The 22,457-nt window shown below is 40.1% G+C and overlaps 1 protein-coding gene across 5 annotated transcripts in view; it reads left to right on the forward strand.

The window, feature by feature from the left end:
• The window catches only part of NPAS3 (neuronal PAS domain protein 3), an 844,272-nt gene that overhangs the window by 805,603 nt on the left and 16,212 nt on the right, over positions 1-22,457 (forward strand). For all 5 annotated transcript variants that reach the window (XM_073348989.1, XM_073348988.1, XM_073348990.1 and 2 more), the window contains one exon: positions 6,768-6,874. In XM_073348989.1, the coding sequence (XP_073205090.1) occupies positions 6,768-6,874 (107 nt within the window). The remainder of the gene's footprint in view (positions 1-6,767; positions 6,875-22,457) is intronic.

The following is a 22,457-nucleotide window of genomic DNA, read 5'->3' on the forward strand; positions in this document are numbered from 1 at the left end:
AAAAGCTGGACGAGCACAAGTCCATGGGGCTGGATGTGCTGCATCCGAGAGTGCTAAAGGAGTTGGCGGATATGATTGCAGAGCCTGTGGCCATTATCTTTGAAAACTCATGGCGATCGGGGAAGGTCCTGGACGACTGGAAAAAGGCTAATGTAGTGCCCATCTTTAAAAAAGGGAAGAACTACAGGCCAGTTAGCCTCACCTCAGTCCCTGGAATAATCATGGAGCAGGTCCTCAAGGAATCAATTCGGAAGCACTTAGCGGAGAGGAAAGCGATCAGGAATAGTCAGCATGGATTTCACCAAGGGCAAGTCATGCCTGACTAATCTAATTGCCTTCTATGACGAGATAACTGGCTCTGTGGATGAGGGGAAAGCAGTGGACGTGTTGTTCCTCGAGTTTAGCAAAGCTTTTGACACGGTCTCCCACAGTATTCTTGCCAGCAAGTTAAAGAAGTATAGGCTGGATGAAAGGACTATAAGGTGGATAGAAAGCTGGCTAGATTGTCAGGCTCAATGGATAGTGATCAATGGCTCCATGTCTAGTTGGCAGCCGGTATCAAGTGGAGTGTCCCAAGGGTTGGTCCTGGGGCCGGTTTTGTTCAATATCTTCATTAATGATCTGGAGGATGGTGTGGATTGCACCCTCAGCAAGTTTGCAGATGACACTAAATTGGGAGGAGAGGTAGATACGCTGGAGGGTAGGGATAGGATACAGAGGGACCTAGACAAATTAGAGGATTGGGCTAAAAGAAATCTGATGAGGTTCAACAAGGACAAGTGCAGAGTCCAGCACTTAGGGCAGAAGAATCCCATGCACTGTTACAGACTAGGGACCGAATGGCTAGGCAGCAGTTCTGCAGAAAAGGACCTAGGGGTTACAGTGGACGAGAAGCTGGATATGAGTCAACAGTGTGCCCTTGTTGCCAAGAAGGCCAATGGCATTTTGGGATGTATAAGTAGGGGCATTGCCAGCAGATTGAGGGACATGATCGTTCCCCTCTATTCAACGTTGGTGAGGCCTCATCTGGAGGACTGTGTCCAGTTTTGGGCCCCACACTACAAGAAAGATGTGGAAAAATTGGAAAACGTCTAGCGAAGGACAACAAAAATGATTAGGGGACTGGAACACATGACTTATGAGGAAAGGCTGAGGGAATTGGGATTGTTTAGTCTGCGGAAGAGAAGAATGAGGGGGGATTTGATAGCTGCTTTCAGCTACCTGAAAGGGGGTTCCAAAGAGGATGGCTCTAGACTGTTCTCAGTGGTAGCAGATGACAGAACAAGGAGTAATGGTCTCAAGTTGCAGTGGGAGAGGTTTAGGTTGGATATTAGGAAAAACTTTTTCACTAGGAGGGGGTGAAGCGCTGGAATGTGTTACCTAGGAAGGTGCTGGAATCTCCTTCCTTAGAAGTTTTTAAGGTCAGGCTTGACAAAGTCCTGGCTGGGATGATTTAGTTGGGGATTGGTCCTGCTTTGAGAAGGGGTTGGACTAGATGATCTCCTGAGGTCCCTTCCAGCCCTGATATTCTATGATTCTATGACATCTAAATCTATATTCAGGCACCTAAATAAAAGTGGCCTAATTTTTAGGTACTGAGCTGACATCTAACTCCTGTTTACTTCAGTATAAGTTGTGGATGCTCAGCATGTATGAAAATCAGATCACTTTTATTTAGGTGCCTAAATATAGATTTAGATATCGAATTTACGCAACCAAGTAGAACATCATGGCCATTACTTTTACTTTCTTAAGGGTCAAATGCTGGGGAAAAAATCAAAGCTTGTGTAAAGAGTTTACTTCTGGAGAGCAAACATCAAGGGCTGAATCTTCATCCTAAACTGGTCAAGATGCCTGCACAACCACAGCTACTATCACAATGGTCACAGTAAGGAGCAGTGCACACACATGGCATGATGCTCCCCCAGTGTTGGGTTTTGTCTCTATGGATCTGCATGCTTCACCGATCTACCAACATTCCCTAAGGATCTGCAGAAATAGTCTCCTGTATGGAGCCTCCTTTACTAGGACTCAAGCCTGCTTAATAATGAGCACTCTGGCTTTAAGCCAGAAAAGCACTTAACCATTGAAGGCAGTGGGACTTTCCATGAGCTTAAAGTTAAGCATAAACTTACAGGGTTTATGGGATCAGGGCAAGTGTACTCAGCACTTGGTAGAATCAAGCCCCTACTTCTCAATCAGCTGCTATTTTTAGCTGTCAAGAGACAGACTGCCCATGGGAGTTGGAGAGCCATGGGATTTGGCCCTAAATTAATAAATTAAGCAACATAATATAAAGTTATTTTTTCAATGGTTTAGCAATGCAACAATATTTATATCCCAGCTTTGATTTGTGTATGATTTCCATAACAAAATCATTCTCATTCATGTAATCACAAAACTGATTTACTTTGATGTCCTATCTCTTAGTTCTCATTTTGGTGGCCTTGATGGACACAAAACATCACTCTTATCTTGTGAATTGATTTTTTTCTTTTTAGTTAAAAATACAAACCCTGTTTCCTTCTTACATCTGGACTAAATAGCTTTTTCCTCTTGTTGTTGAACTCATGGGTTGTGGATCAGGTTCCACAGTTCACTTGCTTTATTTGACTTATTGTACTTATAATACAATATTTTCTGACACTCAGACCATTTGAAAGGTCAAGGCCAAGTAAAGAAACAAGTGCAGAGAGTAACTAGGGAGTTATTAAAAGACTTACTTGGACCTTTCAGTAATAATATCCTGATACGTACAAAAACACCTTAGTTAAAAGAAAGTTACTAAGGTTGCAATAGTTAAGGACTCAGGTTAGAAAATGCCAAACAACCTTAATTCTTCCCCCTTGAACAGATGCATTATGATACAATCTTTAATTACATAGTCATATACTCTTTTTTTCTCCATTTATTGTACAGGATGGATGTTACTCCATGAATGAAGCAGCTGTTAAATATATTTTTATTCTCCTTATTCAATATGTTGATCCATGTCTTATTTACTGCACACTATCTAAACCCTGTACTGAATACTGAATTATTAATTTTGTCACGTTTTTTTTCTATGGTGCTCATCCCTGTTGTATCCAAGTGTCTCACAAACATCAGTTAATTTATTTTCACAACTCCTTATGAGATAGGAGAATGTTATTCTGGGGAAAGTGAGGCAAAGAGAGAATAAGGACAAAACACTGCTAACTTGGGGTGCTACATTTACTGAGCACCCAACTTGAGACATCTTGGGCCTGGTTTTTTATAGGTGTTGAGTATCCACAGCTCCCATTGACTTCAGCTGCAGTTGTGAGTGTTCTGCTCTTTTGAAAATCAGGCCCCAGATGTCTCAAGTTAGTCTCCAAGAAAATGAGGAACACACAATTAGTGGCCAGTTGTGAAAGTTTTAGTTCTAGTTCACTTGCCAAGCATCAGATAGGAACTCTGTGGTCAGGGATAGGCTCCAGTTCTCCAGGGTGGCATTCAACTGCCTTAACCACTAAATCATCTGTTCTCTTCTTGCAGTCCCCTATTTCAGTCTCTATACACCAAACAACTTCTATAGTGCAAACTGAATTTTTGAATTTTTTAGCACAAAGGGTCTAGCAAGCTCTAGTAAACATAATGCAAATGGAAAAGGAGTACTTGTGGCACCTTAGAGACTAACCAATTTATTTGAGCATAAGCTTTCGTGAGCTACAGCTCACTTAAGCTTTTGCTTAAATAAATTGGTTAGTCTCTAAGGTGCCACAAGTACTCCTTTTCTTTTTGCGAATACAGACTAACACGGCTGTTACTCTGAAACCTGTCATAATGCAAATGGTGATTTTCTACATCTTATTACTGAGCCAAAACTGAACATATTTTCATTGAGACAGCAAGTTTGTACTCCAAAACACGGAGGCATTAGAATTCTTCAGAAAGTATTTAGAATTTTTTTTTAATAATGGGAATAGATAGGCAACCTAAATATAGATTTTGGTCAGCTCCTATTCCCTAGAATTGTATATTGTGGTAAATGGATCTCTTGTTGCAGTTAGAACTATATTTACAAGCCTAACTAACCTATTGTTAGTGGGGGCAAAAGATCTATCTGGCTTTAAGATTAAACTCGATAAGTTTATGAAGGAGATGGTATGATGGAATAACATGGTTTTGGTAATTAAATATTCATGGTAAATAGGCCCAATGGCCTGTGATGGGATATTAGATGGGGTGGGATCTGAGTTACCCAGGAAAGAATTTTCTGTAGTATCTGGCTGGTGAATCTTGCCTATATGCTCAGGGTTTAGCTGATCGCCATATTTGAGGTCGGGAAGGAATTTTCCTCCAGGGCAGATTGGAAGAGGCCCTGGAGGTTTTTCGCCTTCCTCTGTAGCATGGGGCACGGGTCACTTGCTGGAGGATTCTCTGCTCCTTGAAGTCTTTAAACCACAATTTGAGGACTTCAATAGCTCAGACATAGGTGAGAGGTTTTTCACAGGAGTGGTGGGTGAAATTCTGTGGCCTGCGTTGTGCAGGAGGTCAGACTAGATGATCATAATGGTCTCTTCTGACCTAAATATCTATGAATTATAGCAGAAATTGCTGAACTGTTTTATTCAGTTACTGAACTACAAGTCAGCAGGGAAGTCTCCAGTCTTGATCACAGTTATGCCATTCAAAGACACTGTGACAATTCTAGAGGAAATGACACGTGTGCCACAACCTTATTATAGACAGAACTAGATTCAAAATCAGTACAAAGGCAAGTGGTCCCTATTGCAAGGAAGAGCTGTGGATGCTTTCCTGACCAAAAACCCTACCTTCTTTGATCCAAATTAAATACAGACCAGAGCTCTAATCCATCCTCCATTAACATTTATAGAAAGACTCCCATTGATTTCAGTGGAGCTGGATCAGGATTTGAGTGACCCCATTGTCTCTTGCACAGTTGCAAGAATAAAATTGCCATTGGCTTCCCAGGCCTTGTCATTCAGACCATAAGGTCCCAATTCAGGAAATTTTTTAAACGTGTACTTTAAATCCATTCCTGTTCAGCAAACCACTTAGGCACATGCTTATGGGCCTTAAGCACATTCCTAACATTAGACACATGATAAAATGCTCCCCTGAACAGCGATGGATTGCTGAATCAGGTCCTAAGTCAACACATGCTCCGCTTCCGGGTAGGACTGGCACCAAGCATCTTGTGCCATTCTATATACTGACTAGATTGGGAGACATTGACCATCTCCCTGAAACTGAATCTTTGTAATTTACTTTCTGCTGATAGAGACAGAAGAAAATACAACTGGTATTTGCTAAGGGCAAATAAATAGCATAGTTTACACTGATGTGAAAAGCAAGTAATAGCTACATACTGTGCAGTTGCACCCATCACACTGAACTGCGCTTTAGTTTAAATGTGGAAAAAGCTTGCAGGCAATAGGGGCAGGAATGGCAGAATGTTCCCAGTCTTTCGGTTCCTAGGTGTAAAGGGGGCAGCCAGCAAATCTGTGGGCGGTTGGAGATGACCAATAAGAATGCCTGGTATAATACAATGGGCCAGGGCATTCCAGATAGAGGGGAGCTTATGCAGCCCTCCACCCCCAGCAAGCATGCTCCAGCCACCCACTGTGGGGAGAGGATAGTGGGAACAGATTGTCAAGGGACTATCCCTCTGGTAAAACAGATTGTTCTGGATAGTGAGAAATTGATGGGTAATTTACTAACTTGCTGACTTTTTATTACACCTCAGTTCTTACAGTCCCTGGCTTTACTGCAAGGATTCACCAGACTTTAAAATTAGTATTGTCATTGGTAATCTCAGCCATATAATTTGGAGATGAGTCCATTCACATTTTGAGGGATCTGTATAGTATACATTACTATTACTAAGCCTCTATATCAGCCACCTACAACACCGTGCCTTCTAACCCTAAAAGCGAGATGTTCTAGTTATACAAAACAGACATTTAGTGGGGGAACACTATATTTCAAACCCCCAAAATTTGTTTCTACTTTTAAAAATAACACAGGTTTTCAAATGTTTGTGTAAACCAGGCTAGTTCACACAACGTGTTTTCCAGTCTTTGTTATATTTTTCTGTACACACACGCGCACACACACACATACACACTCACACACACTCTGCTGAAAGGGTTTAAAAGTTTCTGTGTGGAATAAACCACAAAGTCCCAGTTGAAAGAGCCAGGAGTGAAAGCTGAGTTCCCAAATGAATAAGACTAAAAAAGATAACACCCGCAGGCATCTGTATGTCTCAGCATTTAAATTATATCCCTTGAAATGTCAGTTTGGACTTTGTGCCAAGAAGTGGTTGAAGAGCTTTTTTCATGAATATACCCAATGGAAGATGAATCTGTTGAAATGAAAGGTGTCTCTAATCATTTGGTATAAACATAACATGTTTTTATTTTATTATGTAACCTTGGTCTTTTAATGAGGATTTTGAATTATTGCTGATGCGTTGTAATTTCATGGAATTATATTGTCTCCGTGTTTATTCTATGGGTGGGAAGTGATCTGAAGCTTAACTTTCCATTTATTTCAATGGACTAACTGATTTCAGCAGTTTCTCTAATAATAATTTCTCTATTAAAAACAGTTTTATTATAAAGAATGTGTGCTGTTTATACTTTCCACTCAAATAAATAGCAGTGACTTTGTGGTTATACTACAGTAATGAACAATCTTTCTGTATATTCTATTTCTGTCATTTGACAGTTCCTGTATTTTTTCCTTCTTAAATTACAGGCTGTATTTTTTCTTTGTAGGATTAGTGATTACATGGATCTGACCCCTGTAGATATTGTAGGGAAGAGATGTTACCACTTCATTCATGCTGAAGATGTGGAAGGGATCAGGCATAGTCACTTAGACTGTAAGTACCTCAGTTTTTGTCAAAATAATCTGGCACAATACCTGGTTGCTTTTGAACTATTATTTACAATTCATGATTGTGGATCTTCATATTTCATCTGCCTTTTTGTTTTAATATAGTGGAGGATGGTTCAAAAGTAACTTTTCTTACTGTATATTTTCAAGTCATTTCCTTAAATATTCAAGATTCTCAATGTATGTGGGAATGTGGAATTACTTAGATTTGTATGATGGTGGTCTCCAACAGCTGCCCAGTTCCATGTGCTGCCATTATTTTACTTCACAGAGGCATTGCTCCAATGAAATTAGACAAAGGTTTCTAACCATAAGAGAAGTGAAGTTCTTTCAATGGGATTAGTGGAGGCAAAAAACCTAACTTGTTTCAAGACTGAGTTTGATAAGTTTTTGGAGGGGATGGTATGATAAGGTTGCCTATAATGGCATATGGCCTATCCATGATTTCTCTTAACAAATATTTCTAATGGCTGAAGATGGGACACCAGCTGGGGACGACTCTGAGTTACTACACAGAATTCCTTCCTGGGTGTCTGGCTGGTGGGTTTCACCCACATGTTCACTGTCCAACTGATTGCCATATTTGGGATCATGAGCAAATTTTCCCCCAGGTCAAATTGGCAGAGACCTTGGGGTGGGAGGTGCCTTCCTTTGCTGTGTGGGGCCTGGGTCATTTGCTGGCTTGAACTAGAGTAAATGGTGGGTTCTCTGTAACTTGAAGTCTTTTTAAATCAATATCTGAGGATTTTAGTAACTCAGCCAGAGGTTACAGGCTTATTGCAGGAGTGGGTAGGTGAGATTCTGTGACCTGTGGTGTGCAGGAGGTCAGACTAGATGATCATGATGGTCCCTCCTTAATGTCTATGAGATGCGTAACTCTGTCCCTAATATAGAAAATGTACTCATCCCTTGCTTTTTTTTATTTCTCACTGTTGACATGGTGATCAAAAACTAATGTATTTGGTAGCTAAGAAAGTTGCACAGAACAGAGCTGAGCCATGAAGCTACAATGGATTTAACCAATACAGTACATTATCCTCTCTCTACTTTTGTGGCTCCCATTCCTGTAATATCCAAATACCTATCTGTACCCAGTCAGGATTAGGAGACTAGGAGTTGTACAGACACATAGCAAGAGAAAGTCCCTGCCCCAAATATGTGTGTGTGCACATATCTGTATCCAGATATGGATGCAACTTGACCCCTAAATATTTGAGACCAAATTCTTTCCATTTGAACACCAGCCTTTTAATTATAACCTATTTACAATTTTTAAAAATAGATACAGGGCTAATTCTTTTCTCGCTGAGGTTCATTGTCGTCACTGGGGTTGCTCCTGATTTACACTGGCATGGGAGGAGCGTTAGGCTACGAATCTGTAATTTAGCTATGCTTCGAGTAAAACCAGATGATGGCTGCACTGGAGCACTGTGTGTCCTGGGATTTATTTCCACAAGACACCCCAACTGGCAGTGAAGACACAGAGTATGTGATGAGAAAAAAAAAATAAAGTAGAAATTCTCTACTAAGAGGCAAAGCAAATCTCTGGTCTAAGAGCACTACACCCAAGAGAACAAACTAGCTCAGTTCAGTATGCAAACAGGGGACTCACGAAAGCTTATGCTCAAATAAATTGGTTAGTCTCTAAGGTGCCACAAGTACTCCTTTTCTTTTAGTGAAAAAACTAGTTTTCCTACACATAAAACTGAAGCAAAAGCTGCTTGCTTGTTGCCTGCAATTGCAAAGCTGGGAGCACAGTGGCCATCTTTGTGAAAGGCAAAAGTAGCTAACAGAAAATGTGCAGCAGCCATCTTTGGTATTGACAACAGCTCAGACTCAAGCTTTTAGAAGCTCTTAAAAGGAAATAGCCTATAAAATCTGGAGGAACTAAAATATATATGATTGAAAAAGGGAAAATAGCAATGTGAGATAAAATTCAGAAAGAACATTAAAGGCACATCTAGAGGAAAAAACCCAAAAAACAAACAAAAGCAGTCTGGCATTTGCATCCCTTAAATTCCCAACACTGAATATCTCTGAGGATAGGGCAGTTGCTCAGAAATGGACACACAAATTCAGAAATCTGTTGGGTGCACTTGAAATTTGAATTTAAAAAATAACAAGTCAAACTTTTATTGCACTGTCTGGATGAGGAGCTAAAAGATGTTTAAGACTCACTGACTTAACTAAACACCTGGCAGAGATGAAGATCCTGTTTGAAAAAGACCATAGTGTTCTGACTGACTGGCCTACTTCTCTGAAATAGAATATGGAATATGAAACATTAGTCTTCAGGCAAGTGAGACAAGAACCAATAAGAATGTGTGAGAAGTAGTGTGATCCAGTGGATAGACTGGGACTCAGAAAACCCTGTGTTCTCAGCTCCACCACTGACCTGCGTGTGTAAGTAACTTCAGACAAGTTACTTTACCTCTCTGTGTCTCTCTGACCCTTTGTATGTCTTGTCTATTAGGATTGCAAGGTCTTCAGCTGGGCTGTCTTTTACTTGAGATAGTTAAGTTGAAAGTTGACTGTGAAGAGTTTCAAAGGTATCTCACTAAACTGGGTGACTGGGCGGCAAAATGGCTGATGAAATTTAGCACTGATGAGTGCAAAGTAGTGACCACTGGAAAAAATAATCCCAACTCTACCTACAAAATGATGGGGTCTAAATTAGCTGTTACCACTCAAGAAAGAGATCTTGGAGTCATTGCAGATAGTTCTCTGAAAACATAGCTTTTTCGACTGTCACTTCACATTGAGCAAACAGAAAGTTAGGAACCATTAGGAAATAGATAATAAAAGAAAATGTCATAATGCCACTTTATAAACCCATGATATAACCACAGCATGAATACTATGTGTAGTTCTGTTCACCCCATCTCAAAAAAGAGATATTAGAATTGGGAAAGGTGCAGAGAAGAGCAACAAAAATGACTAGGGGCATGGAACAACTTCTTCCATAAGAGGAGAAATTAAAAAGACTGGGACTATTCAGATTAGAAAAGAGATGTGTAATGCGGGAGGGGAGAAATATGATAACAGTCTCTAAAATCATGAATGGCATGCAGACAATGATTAGGGAAGTATTATATACCCCTTCACATAATGTAAGAACTAGGGGTCATCTGATGAAATTAATAGGCAGCATATTTTAAACAAACAAAAGAAAGAACTTCTTCACACAATGCACAGTCATCCTGTGGAACTTGTTCCCAGTGGATGGTGTGAAGGCCAAAAGTATAACTCGGTTCAAAAAAGAATTAGATAAGTTCATGAAGGATAGGTTCATCAGGCTATTAGTCAAGATGGGCAGGGACATAACCCTGTGCTCTTGCTGTCCCTAAAACTCCAAACTACCAGAAGCTGGGACTGGATGACAGGAGATGGATCACTCAAAATAGTTCTATTCTGATCATTCTTTCTAAAGCATCTGGCACTGGCTGCTGTCAGAAGACAGAATAGTAGCAGAAGTATTGGTCTGACCCAGTATGGCTGTTCTTATGTACTATGTTTCTTGTCAGCATCCAGCACAATGGAGCTCTGATCATGCTTAGGGCTTTAAGTGCTGCCTTAGTAAAAGTAGTAATAATAATACGAGCCACTGACCAATCTTATACCAGATTCCCCACCACTACACCCCCACCCCCTCCACCTCTCGGCACATCCCTTAAATCAGAACTTTTTATAGGGAACTGGTTGTTAAGATTTTGGCAGCTCATCACTGCCCAGCAGGGCATATCTCAAGAAGTAAGACTGTATTTCAGTACCCTTGCAGAAGCTGAAATGGCTCATACCCTCACTCAGAAAGATATCAACTTTTCGACTAGTTGGAAAGAATGTAGATGTGCCAAGAAAAAACACTCTGTGGCAAATTGTCTATCTTAGGTGGCAGAATCCAAATTCAAGTTAGGAAAGGGGCAATCTACCTGCTATGGTTAAAAAAGATGTAGTCAAGATACAAGAACTCCAGATTTGCCAGGCAATGGCCATGGAAGATGATGACAGAGGCTCACATTAAGATGAGCGTGATTGAAGCATAGCCTACTAGAACCTCAGTCCCTCAAAATCCAAAGTGCAAAACAAAAAGAGGTATTTTTGTTTGAGATAACAATGCAGAAAAGATGACACTCTGATACTGAAAATGAGAGGAAACTAGAAACCAAAGTGAAGAAGCTAGCAAACCCTATGATAAAACAAAATCAAGATTTTGAGGGGTTGCAAACTAAAAAAAAGTGAGTACCTGAAAAAAGAGCTTCAGAAATTACAGGAAATTCTTGGTAGACTTACAAAAGAGAAGAGTGGAAAAGGGTTAGTACATGCAGAAACTCAGATTCTACAATAGTAAACATAAATAAAGTGCAAGTAAAACTACTGTTGGGCGGATTCTGGATGTGCACTGACAATAAAATAGAAAAGGCAGAACTAGGAAGATTGGTACATCCTGCCTTCAATTCCAGGTTATGCAGAGACACCAGAGAAGAAAATGAGCAAGTTGTTTAAGGGAAAAATGTTGCACAAAACCCACAAAATATTCAGGAAGATTGTTGATGGTAAAATGATTTCATAGTGGACCATTAGTAACTTTTGAAAAGTTTTAGCACTATTTCAAATAAAAGAAGGCAAAAGCAGCCTCTTGAATGTGAACGGAAGAAGAACAGTGCAGAAGGTCTTCAGGTCTATAACAGCAACAGTCTTTCATATGAGATCTGTTTTGCCCTTATGCAAAGCCAGTTGCAGTCAAAGGAAAAAACTCCTTTTGACTTCAGTGACCATTTGATGAAGGCCTAACAGAACAAAAATATAGGGGTGAAATCCTGCCTCCATTGAAGTAAATAGCAAAAATCCCATTGACTTCGTGGGGGAGGTTTATATTTATCAATATTTGGTGCATTTGTAAAGAACTGGGGAAGGAAAGTAATAATGTGTCCATTTAAGGTGGAAGGCAGCTTGGGTGAAAGTGATCATGAAATGATAGAGTTCATGATTCTAAGGAGTGGTAGGAGAGAAAACAGCAGAATAAAGACAATGGACTTCAAGAAGGCAGAGCTTGGCAAACTCAGTGAATTGGTAGGTAAGAGCCTATAGGAAGCAAGTCTAAGGGAAAAAGATTTAAGGAGAGTTGGCAGTTTTTTTAAAGAGACATTATTAAGGTCACAAGAGCAAACTATCCCACTGCATAGGAAAGATAGGAAGTAGGGTAAGTGACCACCCTGGCTTAACCAGGAGATCTTCAACAACTTGAAACTCTAAAAAGAGGCATATAAAAGTAGAAACTAGGTCAAATTACAAACATTTAATATGAAAAAATCCAACACACGCATATAGGGAGAAAAATAGAAAGGCCAAAGCACAAAATGAGATTAAACTAGCTAGGGACATAAAGGGTTACAAGAAAACATTTTACAAGTACATGAGAAGCAAAAGGAAGACCAAGGACATGTTAGGCCCATTACTCAATGAGGAGGAAAGATAATAACAGAAAACACACCAATGACAGAAATGTTAAATGCCTTTTTTGTTTCAGTTTTCACCAGAAAGGTTAGCAGTGATCAGACAACTAACATAGCAAATATCAATGTAAATGGAGTAGCAACTGAGGCTAAAATAGGGAAAGAACGAGGTCAGACTTACTTTGACAAGTTAGATGTCTTCATGTCGTCAGGGCCTGACTAAATACATCCTAGAATATTTAAGGAACTGGCTGAAGAGATCTCTGAGTCATTATTGATTACCTTTGAGAACTTGTGGAGGATAGGAGAGATTCCAGAGGAATCTCTGGAAAAGGGAAAATACAGTACCTATCTATAAAAAGGGGAATAAGGACAACCCAGGAATTATAGACATTAGCTTAACTTCAGTACCAAGAAAGATAATGGAGCAAATAATCAAACAATCAGTTTATAAGCACCTATAAGATGATAAGTAACAGCATGGATTTGTTGAGAACAAATCACATCAAACCAACCTAATATCATTCTTTGATAGGGTAACAAGCCTCGTGGATAGGGGGAAGCAGTAAATGTGATATATGTTGACTGTAGTAAGCCTTTTGATACTGTCTCACATTACCTTCTCATTAGCAAGCTAGGGAAATATAACCTAGATAAACTATTATAAGGTGGGTGCACAACTGGCTGAAACCTGTATTCAGAGAGTAGTTATCAATGGTTCACACTCAAGCTGGAAGGGCATATCGAGTGGTGTCCCTCAGGAATCTGTCCTGGGTCTGCTTCTGTTGAATATCTTCATAAATGATGTTGATAACTGCACAGAGAGTACATGTATAAAGTTTGCAGATGATACCAAGCTGGAAGGGGTTGCTAGCGCTTTGGAGGACAGGATTAGAATTCAAAATGATCTTGAGAAATTGGAGAAATGATCTGAAATAAATAGCATGCAATTCAATAAGAACAAATGCAAAGTACTCCAATTAGGAAGGAATAATCAACTGCACAAATACAAAATGAGAAATGACTGCCTAGGAAGGAGTTCTGCAGAAAGGATCTGGAGGTTGCAGTGGATCACAAACTAAATATGAATCAACAATCTAATACTGTTGCAAAAAAAAAGCGGACATCCTTCCGGGATGTATTAGCAGGAGAGTTGTAAGTAAGTCATGTGAATTAGTTTTTCCACTGTACTTAGCACTCGTAAGGTCTCAACTAGAGTACTGTGTCCAGTTCAGGTCACCACAGTTTGGAAAGATCTGGACAAAAAGTCCAAAGGAGAGCAAGAAAAATGATTAAAGGTTTAGAAAACATGACCTCGAAGAAACGATTGAAAAAATTGGGTTTGTTTAGTTGGAGAAGAGAAGACTCAGGGGGACATAATACGAGTCTTAAAGTCGGTAAAAAGTTGTTATAAAGAGGAGAATGATAAATTGTTCTTCTTATCCACTGAGGACAGGACAAGAAGCAATGGGCTTAAATTGCAGCAAAGGAGATTTAGGTTAGACATTAGGAAAAGCTTCCTAACTATGAAGGTAGTTAGCCACTGGAACAAACTTCCTAGGAAGGTTGTGGAATCTCCATCATTGGAGGTTTTTAAGGACATGTCAGACAAATATCTGTCAGGGATGGTCTAGATAATTTTTAGTCCTGCCTCAGTGCAGGGGACTGAACTAAATGACCTATTAAGGCCCTTTGCAGTCCTAAATTTCTATGATTTTGTATCAGACTGTATTCTGAGAACTTCATGAGCACTGCTGGAAGGTGGTATAGTGCACACATTGTTAGAGTTCAAAACAGACTGCTGGATTTCCTCTAATAAAAGAATACTAACACGCTATCTACGCATATGCCTGCTTTTACTTCCACAGGACACTACATACCAGTGATTCCACAAGTGTTGAATCAGTGGCTCAATCTCTTTTTTAAAAATGAGATATGGAGCTATTATCCCTGTTTTGTTCCATTGAACTTTCTGATGATGGTTTTTTTCACAGATACCCTAGTGCTTTGTGTAACAATTAAACTAATGAGTGAGTATCCATCTCATAGTACTTAACTGTGTGGAAAAAATCCCATATGATTTTGTCACATACTTTTTCTGTATCTATTGCAAAAACTGCCACTGGATCACTAATTGATATTACTCGTTAAATCACATTTAATATTTTCTTTGTATTTTTTTGCTGGCAAACTCCTATTCATAAACCTCACCCGATCAGGGTGTATTAGCTGGGATAATGCAACTGAGTCTCCAGCATTTTCGCTAATAATTTTCAGACGTAATTTATAAGTGACACAGGCCTCTAGCTACCACATTCTACTGGCTCTATGCTGGCTTTCCTTAATAAGATTATAGAAGCATTATTCAGAGTTCCAGGCAGTAGCCTTTCCTCATACGAGTGGTTAAGGGCACTCAACAACAGGGGAGTTAATGATCACTGAACTTTCGATAAAACTCATAAAAATCCCTGTTGTCCTCAGGTACTTCCTTTTTTAAAATATCTGTTAGTTTTCACAACAGCTGCCTGTGGTACAGAGCCCTAAATGTATAACATAAACAATAAGCCTACCGTCTCCAGGAAATGTGGAATCTTTCTAGATTTGCATTCAAAACCAATTGTATTGTTACTTATCTGTAACATACTGCTCAACATACAGGATACATACCTGTTATCATTACTATTATATATTTTAATAAAACACAATGTTTATGGGCTAAATAGTCAAAAGAATCTCAGTGCAGCCTGAAAAATTATTCCTGAAAGTTTATCTCCATGCAAAAATGTAGCTTTGTGCAGACAAACTACTTTTGCATGCACAAATTGGGTAGGTAGGAATCTAACAAGCTAATTTAGATGCACAACTCTCAGATTTTTGTACACATAATAATGAACAAATTAAATAATACACGTTCATGCAATTTTAGTGCTGCTTTGAAAAACTGGGCCTGTATGGTTAAGACAGATTCATGATAGATGATTCACAGATGACATACTTTCAGTTCCGGGGCTCAGAGAAGGGGTTGTGTTATCTGTAAGAAATATGCTGTTCCTCATTACATACATTAAAAACGCTTTTAGACTTAAAACTTACCAGCCACCGTAGAGTTACAGGTCCAGTGAAGCTCAAATCCAGCCACCAGCTCTCAGCCTTAGTGTGCAGTAAGAAGATGCATGGAGGGGGATAAAAGGAATCTTCCACTTCTGGTCTCTGGGGCTGCCTTGTATCTGCTACTAAAGCCCAGAGGCTTCAGGAGTGCCCCCGTTGTCCTAATTCACCTCTGAGTCTTGTGAAAAGAACAGGGAGGATCATCATTGATGTGGATCCTCTGACAACACCTGCGCCTGCAGAGAGCCACCACAGAGGTGAGCTGCATGTCATGTGAAGGGAGCTCAATTCAGTTCCTGCACATTCCTCCTTCCCCTCCCGCCTCCTTCCCCCAGACTCCTAGGCCCCTGCTCAGTGGAATTACACCTGCTCCAATACCAGGAGACCCGCTGTGACCTTAGAGCTGGGGGCCCAAATGAATACAATTACTCTTGAGTCTAGTTTTTATACTGTCTCCAGTATACAGTATGCTTTGAAACAATGAGAACAGAGTGGGACAAAGGTAATTTGACACCCACTGCTCTATAGTGTGTAACACTTTACCCTGTGAAGAAGCTTTTCTTCACTTGCCACTCTTATTGCACTGATGCTTGCTACTGCCCCTTTCTGATTCAAGAAGTCTCTTTGTTGCTAAGAATGAATGGATGTCACATACTGCTGAGGCATATGTCCCCAATTAATTGAAAAAATTAATGATGTTCACTGAACAGTTACATCAAGTACTTTCTGGCTGGGAATCAGACAGGATATAGAAAAGTCAAGACCTCTGAAGGAAGCCATGAATTGTACTCTTGGACAAATGTAGGACAATGTACTGGAATTTGAAAATGAATATATGGCTTGTAAGAACACTGTCACAAGCATTGCATATATTGGTATATAATAAGTGCCTTTTCATTTTGGAATCCTAATTGAGGTCTAAATTCAGAAACCTGACACTGACAAAAAAGATACTTGTCATCCTCAGATTTTGCTTGGCAAAACGTCATCCTATTTCTTCATGATTTGATTTACAGCTATAAGAAATAGAATTCCTCAGAAACAGTGAGCAAGGGCAGTTCATTTCCCATAAAGCAAAGGTCTCTGATGAATACGTTTGGTAGGATTCTCTCTGATCTACTTTTATCTGGTTTCTAGTAGTTGGAATAATCCAGGTTTTCTGAAAATAGACCACTCCACATTTACCTTGTTCACCACTCCTCTGTTTTTCAAAGGAACTTGTCCCCAATCTGCTTTAAAATCAGTTATATATTCATGATTTATTTGTGCTTCTTCAGTAAGAAAGTCCTATTGGCATACAAAATATTGTTTTGTGATTTAGCCTACCAGCTGCAATTGAACTAACCCGTTTAACTCACGCACATTAGTTATAATTTTTGGTTCTCTTAATAACCTCAAACACATGAAAAACAAATAGAATGAGTTGATCATTCCTAACAGTAAAATACACTTCACATAGTTTGCCATCATGCTGTGGAATAACTCCACAGTGTCAAGTAGCACACAATTAGTAAAACTGTAGGGGGAAAAAAAGAAGTGTTTTGATCCTGAGAAATTTTGATCCTAATCAGATCGAAATTTCAATGCTCTTGTAGTGCTTAATATCTTCAATCACAAAAAAAAAAAAATCAAACTGATTCCAATGTTAGGTTTTGCATTCTGTGACTGAAGTAAAATGCTAAAATATACAAATGAATCTCTTTTTTGTACAAGTTTATTATCATCACTAAGAAGCAGGATTGATTCTAAATGCGCATGATAGAATGTCTGATGTTTAGCTAATCCTTAAACCAAGCCAGCCTTGGCGATCTGACGGCAGTGTAGTACATTTTGGTTTATAAGCATTGCAAAGATGGTGGACTGCATAACTGTTTGCACAGTAACCTGCTTGTCCAAACCATAGGCTGACGTGGTCATCTACTTGAGAGAGTGACACAAGCATGCCCTTTTGGCTGGAAATGGTGGTGACGCAGCAGTCAGAAGGAATGAGAGATAAGGGGAAATGGGGATCAAATTAAGTGACTGGTAAAAGAGAGCGTATAAAGAAAACAGATTTGTTTTGTATTGAAAAAAATTAAAGCTATGTCTGGTTTTAACACTTAAACAGTTTTGTTTTGCAATTTTACTCCCTCGTAATTACTTCTAAGCCGCTATCATTACATAGCTCAAATCACATATTTCTGTAATTATTTAAAGTTAGTGTCTAGATTCTGTCTAAGTATGGAAGCCATCATCACACTATCTGAGCGCCAGGCAGACATTAATGAATTTATCTTGGCAACACCCTTGTAACAAAATATTTTGCCCATTTTACAGATGAGTAACTGAAGCACAGAGCTGTTCCATTGGGCCACAGAGAGAAAGAATGAGAATGTCTCTATAGCTGGTGGTTAGGGACCCACCTGCGAGGTGGGAGACCCAGGGGCAAGTCCTATTGCTCAAATTACTCTTTAATTTTTTATACACGGCAGAACAGCTTCAACAGGAGAGACAGAGATACAGACTATCCCGTAACTCAGTAGTTAGAGCACTCTCCTGGGAGGCGGAAGACTACTGTTCAAATCCTTTCTCTTCCTAGCAGGAGGAATAGAACCTGGGTTTCCCACATCCCAGTTGAGTGCACTAACCACTGGGATAAAAGTGATAAGGTGGGCACCACCTCCTCCTCATCCAGTAGGTTTCAGATGTGACTTGATCTGTAGGCAACCTCTGAGTATGCCTATTGGATTGAGCCCCAGGGTCAAACACCTGTCTTCCTTGCTTTGTGGATCGTTCTGGGACTTAAGCAAGAGAGAGGTGTCCAGATGCCGACAGCGAGGCAGCAGTGCACATGCCAAGGCAGCAATTTACACACCCAGCTAGCTTTTACCCTGAAAATTTAGGCACCCAGTGAGTTTAGGCACCGACAGTGTTCAGCGGGAGTTTTGTGGATCCTAGTGGAGCCTAAAACTGGGACTTCAACAGCTAAACCCAGACTTAGGCACCTAAGTGCTTTTGTGACTCCCACCCTAAGTGACTTGCCCAAGATCGCACAGGAAGTCTGTGGCAGAGACAAGAGTTGATTCCAGATCTCCTGGTTCCTTAGCCTTAAGCACAAGACCATCCTTCCTAGCCCTTTACGGGCACAAGTAAAAGGAAAGGGTGCCCCGGCTGAAGAGCCAAGCAATCCCTGCACCAGACTCCTAGGTCTTCTGCTTTTGTAACCTAAGGAGGTTACGCAAGCAGAAGAGTCAGGAGTCTGGTACCGTTGGCATAGCTAGAAACACTGAGCTGCGGGAGCCCTTCATTTGCACAAGTGAGCTGGTGCAAGGCAAAGGAAGCACATGCTACCACATGTTCTTAAAGGTCATAGCCATGGCTACTGCTGAGTGCACTACCTCTGAGATCCAGGAGCCGTTATTTTTGTCTCGGGCACAGGTTTAATTGTGATTGCCTACGAGAGCAGAGCATTGGCCCATCTAGTCCAGTGTCCTGTTCCTCACGCTGGCCAGGGCCGTCTGCTTCAGAGAGAGGTGCAAGAAACTCTGCAGTAGGCAGTTATGGGCTAAGCTGCCCATGGAGAAGAATATTTTTTCCTAGCCTCCATGAGTTAGTGGTTGACTTATGTCACGAAACATGAGCCAAAATTCTTGGTGGTAAGAGGTTCTTGCAATTGTAATTATGGGTATTCTTATTATCCATATAAATATCCAATTGTCTTTTGAATGCTGATAAAAGCTTGCCTTTAATGATATCTTGTGGCAATGAGTTTCGCAGGCTAATTGTGCGCTGTGGGACAACATATTTTTTTTTCAGCTTACCAGCAGCATCAGCTCTTTTGAATGGTAAATAAAACAGGACTCTACAAGGCTACACGTCTAGTGTCTTTAAGCCATTAGTTTGCTGAACCTGAACCTGCTGTTTCTTGATAATAATTTTTTGCCTTTTCCAGCAAAGTGACATACAGTTATGTTGCATGAGGCCTAAAATATAGTTTGCATCAATAACCCTGTAAATTCGCTCCTAATGCTATTTCATCTCCAAATCAAATCCAACTGTTTAATGCAGCGCTAATTAGTACATCCCCATTTCAGTTTGTAGACTCTCTATTGTAATTCCTTGATAGCTCATTTTTTTTCACAGCAGAGCATCAATCAATGTAAATGCCCTGCCAGCCTAGGCAACACAAGATGTCCTCCATGCATTTGTCATTAGCCACTGAAACAAAGGGAATACTGAACTGTATATTTAGCTGTATTCCGTAATTTCTCATAAAAATAAAAACTGCAAAAGAAGAGAAGGGGAAAAAAGTCTGGTAGATTGGCCAACTGCATTATCAAAACCTTGGGGAGGCTTTTTTGAATTCTGCCTGCAACACCATCTTTGAAGGGCTTTTTGTACTTGAAAGAAGAGTAGAGTTCTCCTGTGACATCACTGCAATATGGTCATATCTCTGCCCATTAGACAAGTGAAATTTACACCCAAGCTTTTGTCTCATTTTACATGAAAAACATGCATGCAATATTGACTATGTTTCTGCTATTTATTACAGCAGTTTCTAATGAAGGTTGAATTCCTACTTTTATTCAGAACCTCACTGCTTTTTCAGTTGCCCTTAATCATCTAAAAAAAAAAAATCTCTTCGAGCTGAAATTTTCCAGACCAAAGGTGAATTTATATTTTGGCATGTTTCTGCAAAACTGGTTACTGGAGAAGTGTATGCTTGTGATAAACTGCAGAACCACATTAAATTGCAGAGCCATGTGAATGACAGCATTTATTGTGCATCTCTTACAACTTCACCTGCACTCTGGCCACAAAACCATTTCTACTGTGACTGTTTCTTACATTATAGACCTCTAAGCCACGTCAATCAGATGGCATTTTAAAAAGATTTTGGGGCTCCAGGAGTCCTTGCCACAAAATTCTTTTCTGTTTTTCCCTAATTGCTGAATTTTCCTCCAAAATTACACTGGTCTGAGATACAGAATGGACAATGTTCAGTCCTGGCTAGTGACAGGTTTAATGTTCATTTTCTTGTGACCAAAATGGTTAGAAAAGGAGTTTTAGCCCATTTATTAGTGATAAGTGTTCTTCTTTCCTAGGCCTGGATAGTTGAACCCATGGTATTAAGGGAGACTGGATTTACAGGTAGAACAATATAAAAATAGTGACCACAAAAAGATAAACTCTCTTAAGTAGTTGTTCTGTAAAATATGATGTAGCTACCCTATAACAAATACATGATGGTGTGGCAAATAGGTCTTGTTGGCACTTGTTTGGGAGGACTGGTACAAATCAGTTGTGGCTTTGTCTCTCATGAGTAATGTGGCCAGTTCTGGACCAATATCATTTTTAATTGCAAACCATTTGGGCTGGCATCCAGATCTGTAACTCGTTGGGAAACTGAGACTCTCCCTTCCAAATATACAAAGCATTTGTTCTTAACCCTAGAAAGTTGCTAGATATTGGTCCTTAAAATTATGGCATCCTGACTTATTGAAAAGCTATTTTATTTACTTTTTAGAGATATTTAAAATTAGTGCTACTTTTTCATTCCCTGAGAGCTGTAGCAATGGACTCATGATAATAAGTAGGGCCCTACCAAATTCACAGACTGTGAAATTTTCCTCTGTTGAAATCTGGTTGTTTGTATACTTTTACCCTACACTATTCAGATTTCACAGGGGACATCAGTGTTTCTCAAATTGGGGGGTCCCAACACAAAAGGGAGTCATGGGATGGTCACAAGGTTATTGTAGGGGGGTTGCAGTATTGCCATCCTTACTTCTGTGCTGCCTTCAGAGCTGGCCAGCTGGAGAGTGGCAGCTGCTGACTGAGGGCCCAGCTCTGAAGGCAGCAGCACAGAAGTGAGGGTGGCAATACCACACCAGGCCATCCTTCCTTCTGCGCTGCTGCTGGCAGCGGCGCTGCCTTAAGAACTGGGCTCCCGGCCAGCAGCCACCGCTCTCCAGTCACCCAGCACGGAAGGCAGCACAGACGTAAGGGTGGCAATTCCGTGACCCCCCCCCACAAAAACTTTGTGGCCTCCACCCAACCCCTTTTGAGTCAGGACCCCCACAGTTACAACACCATGAAATTTCAGATTTAAATATCTGAAATTGTACAATTTACGATTTTTAAAATACCCATGACCGTGAAATTCGTAGGGCCCTAGTAATAAGGCAATTTCTTTTTAGAGGCACAAGTAATTTAATTTAAAAAAAATAGCAATAAACTTTCCAAAAAAATCTAACGTAGCTTTTCTGCAAAATGTGGCATGATGCTGTATGGTGGTTGAAAGGGGAGGTTGGCATTTGTTTGGGATAAATAAGACACTGCCAGCTGTGACATACCACAGTAAGCATAGAGGTGGTGTGATCTGGACTCTTTTCCTCTGGGGATTGAGCTGAAATAACTAAATTCATTTCACTCAGTACCACAACCTGAACATGGACTCTGGTCCCAGATGTGAAAGACCAGTACTTTCCCCTTAAACCGTCTTACCTTCAATCAGTGTAGTTTAAAAATATATATATTTAAACTTCTGCTATTCTGCTGTCTTACATTCATCAGTAAACTAGCTCTTGTGAAGCTTCCATCTGCCCTGCCATCAGTATCTGATATAGCTATACACATATTTGTCACAGAGGGTTAAGTTCTCAAATCTTTATTTTTGCCATGCAATGTTGTATGGCAGACATTAATATTAGTGAGCAGGGGGAGGGGACTTTAGCTGCTTTAGCAACTGAGGCCTAATTTCTTTACTCAAGTTGCACGGTGGTAGCTGAGAACTGAATTTAGATTTGGGACTTACAATACAATACTGTATATTTTCTCCTGAGTTTGGATGGATAAGTTTCATTACCGTTAATGGAAGCTACGTCTGAAGTGGTGCTCAGAGCAAGTCTGGGTTTCCAAAGGACAGTTTCAGCAATAGGAAATGGGGAGCCACTTTATGGCAAGATTAAAATTTTAAAAACCAAGGAGAGCCTGACAATCATGAGAAACGAGAAAAGTTACAGAAAG

This window comes from Lepidochelys kempii, chromosome 6, assembly GCF_965140265.1.
Source record: "Lepidochelys kempii isolate rLepKem1 chromosome 6, rLepKem1.hap2, whole genome shotgun sequence".
Taxonomy (NCBI): domain Eukaryota; kingdom Metazoa; phylum Chordata; order Testudines; family Cheloniidae; genus Lepidochelys; species Lepidochelys kempii.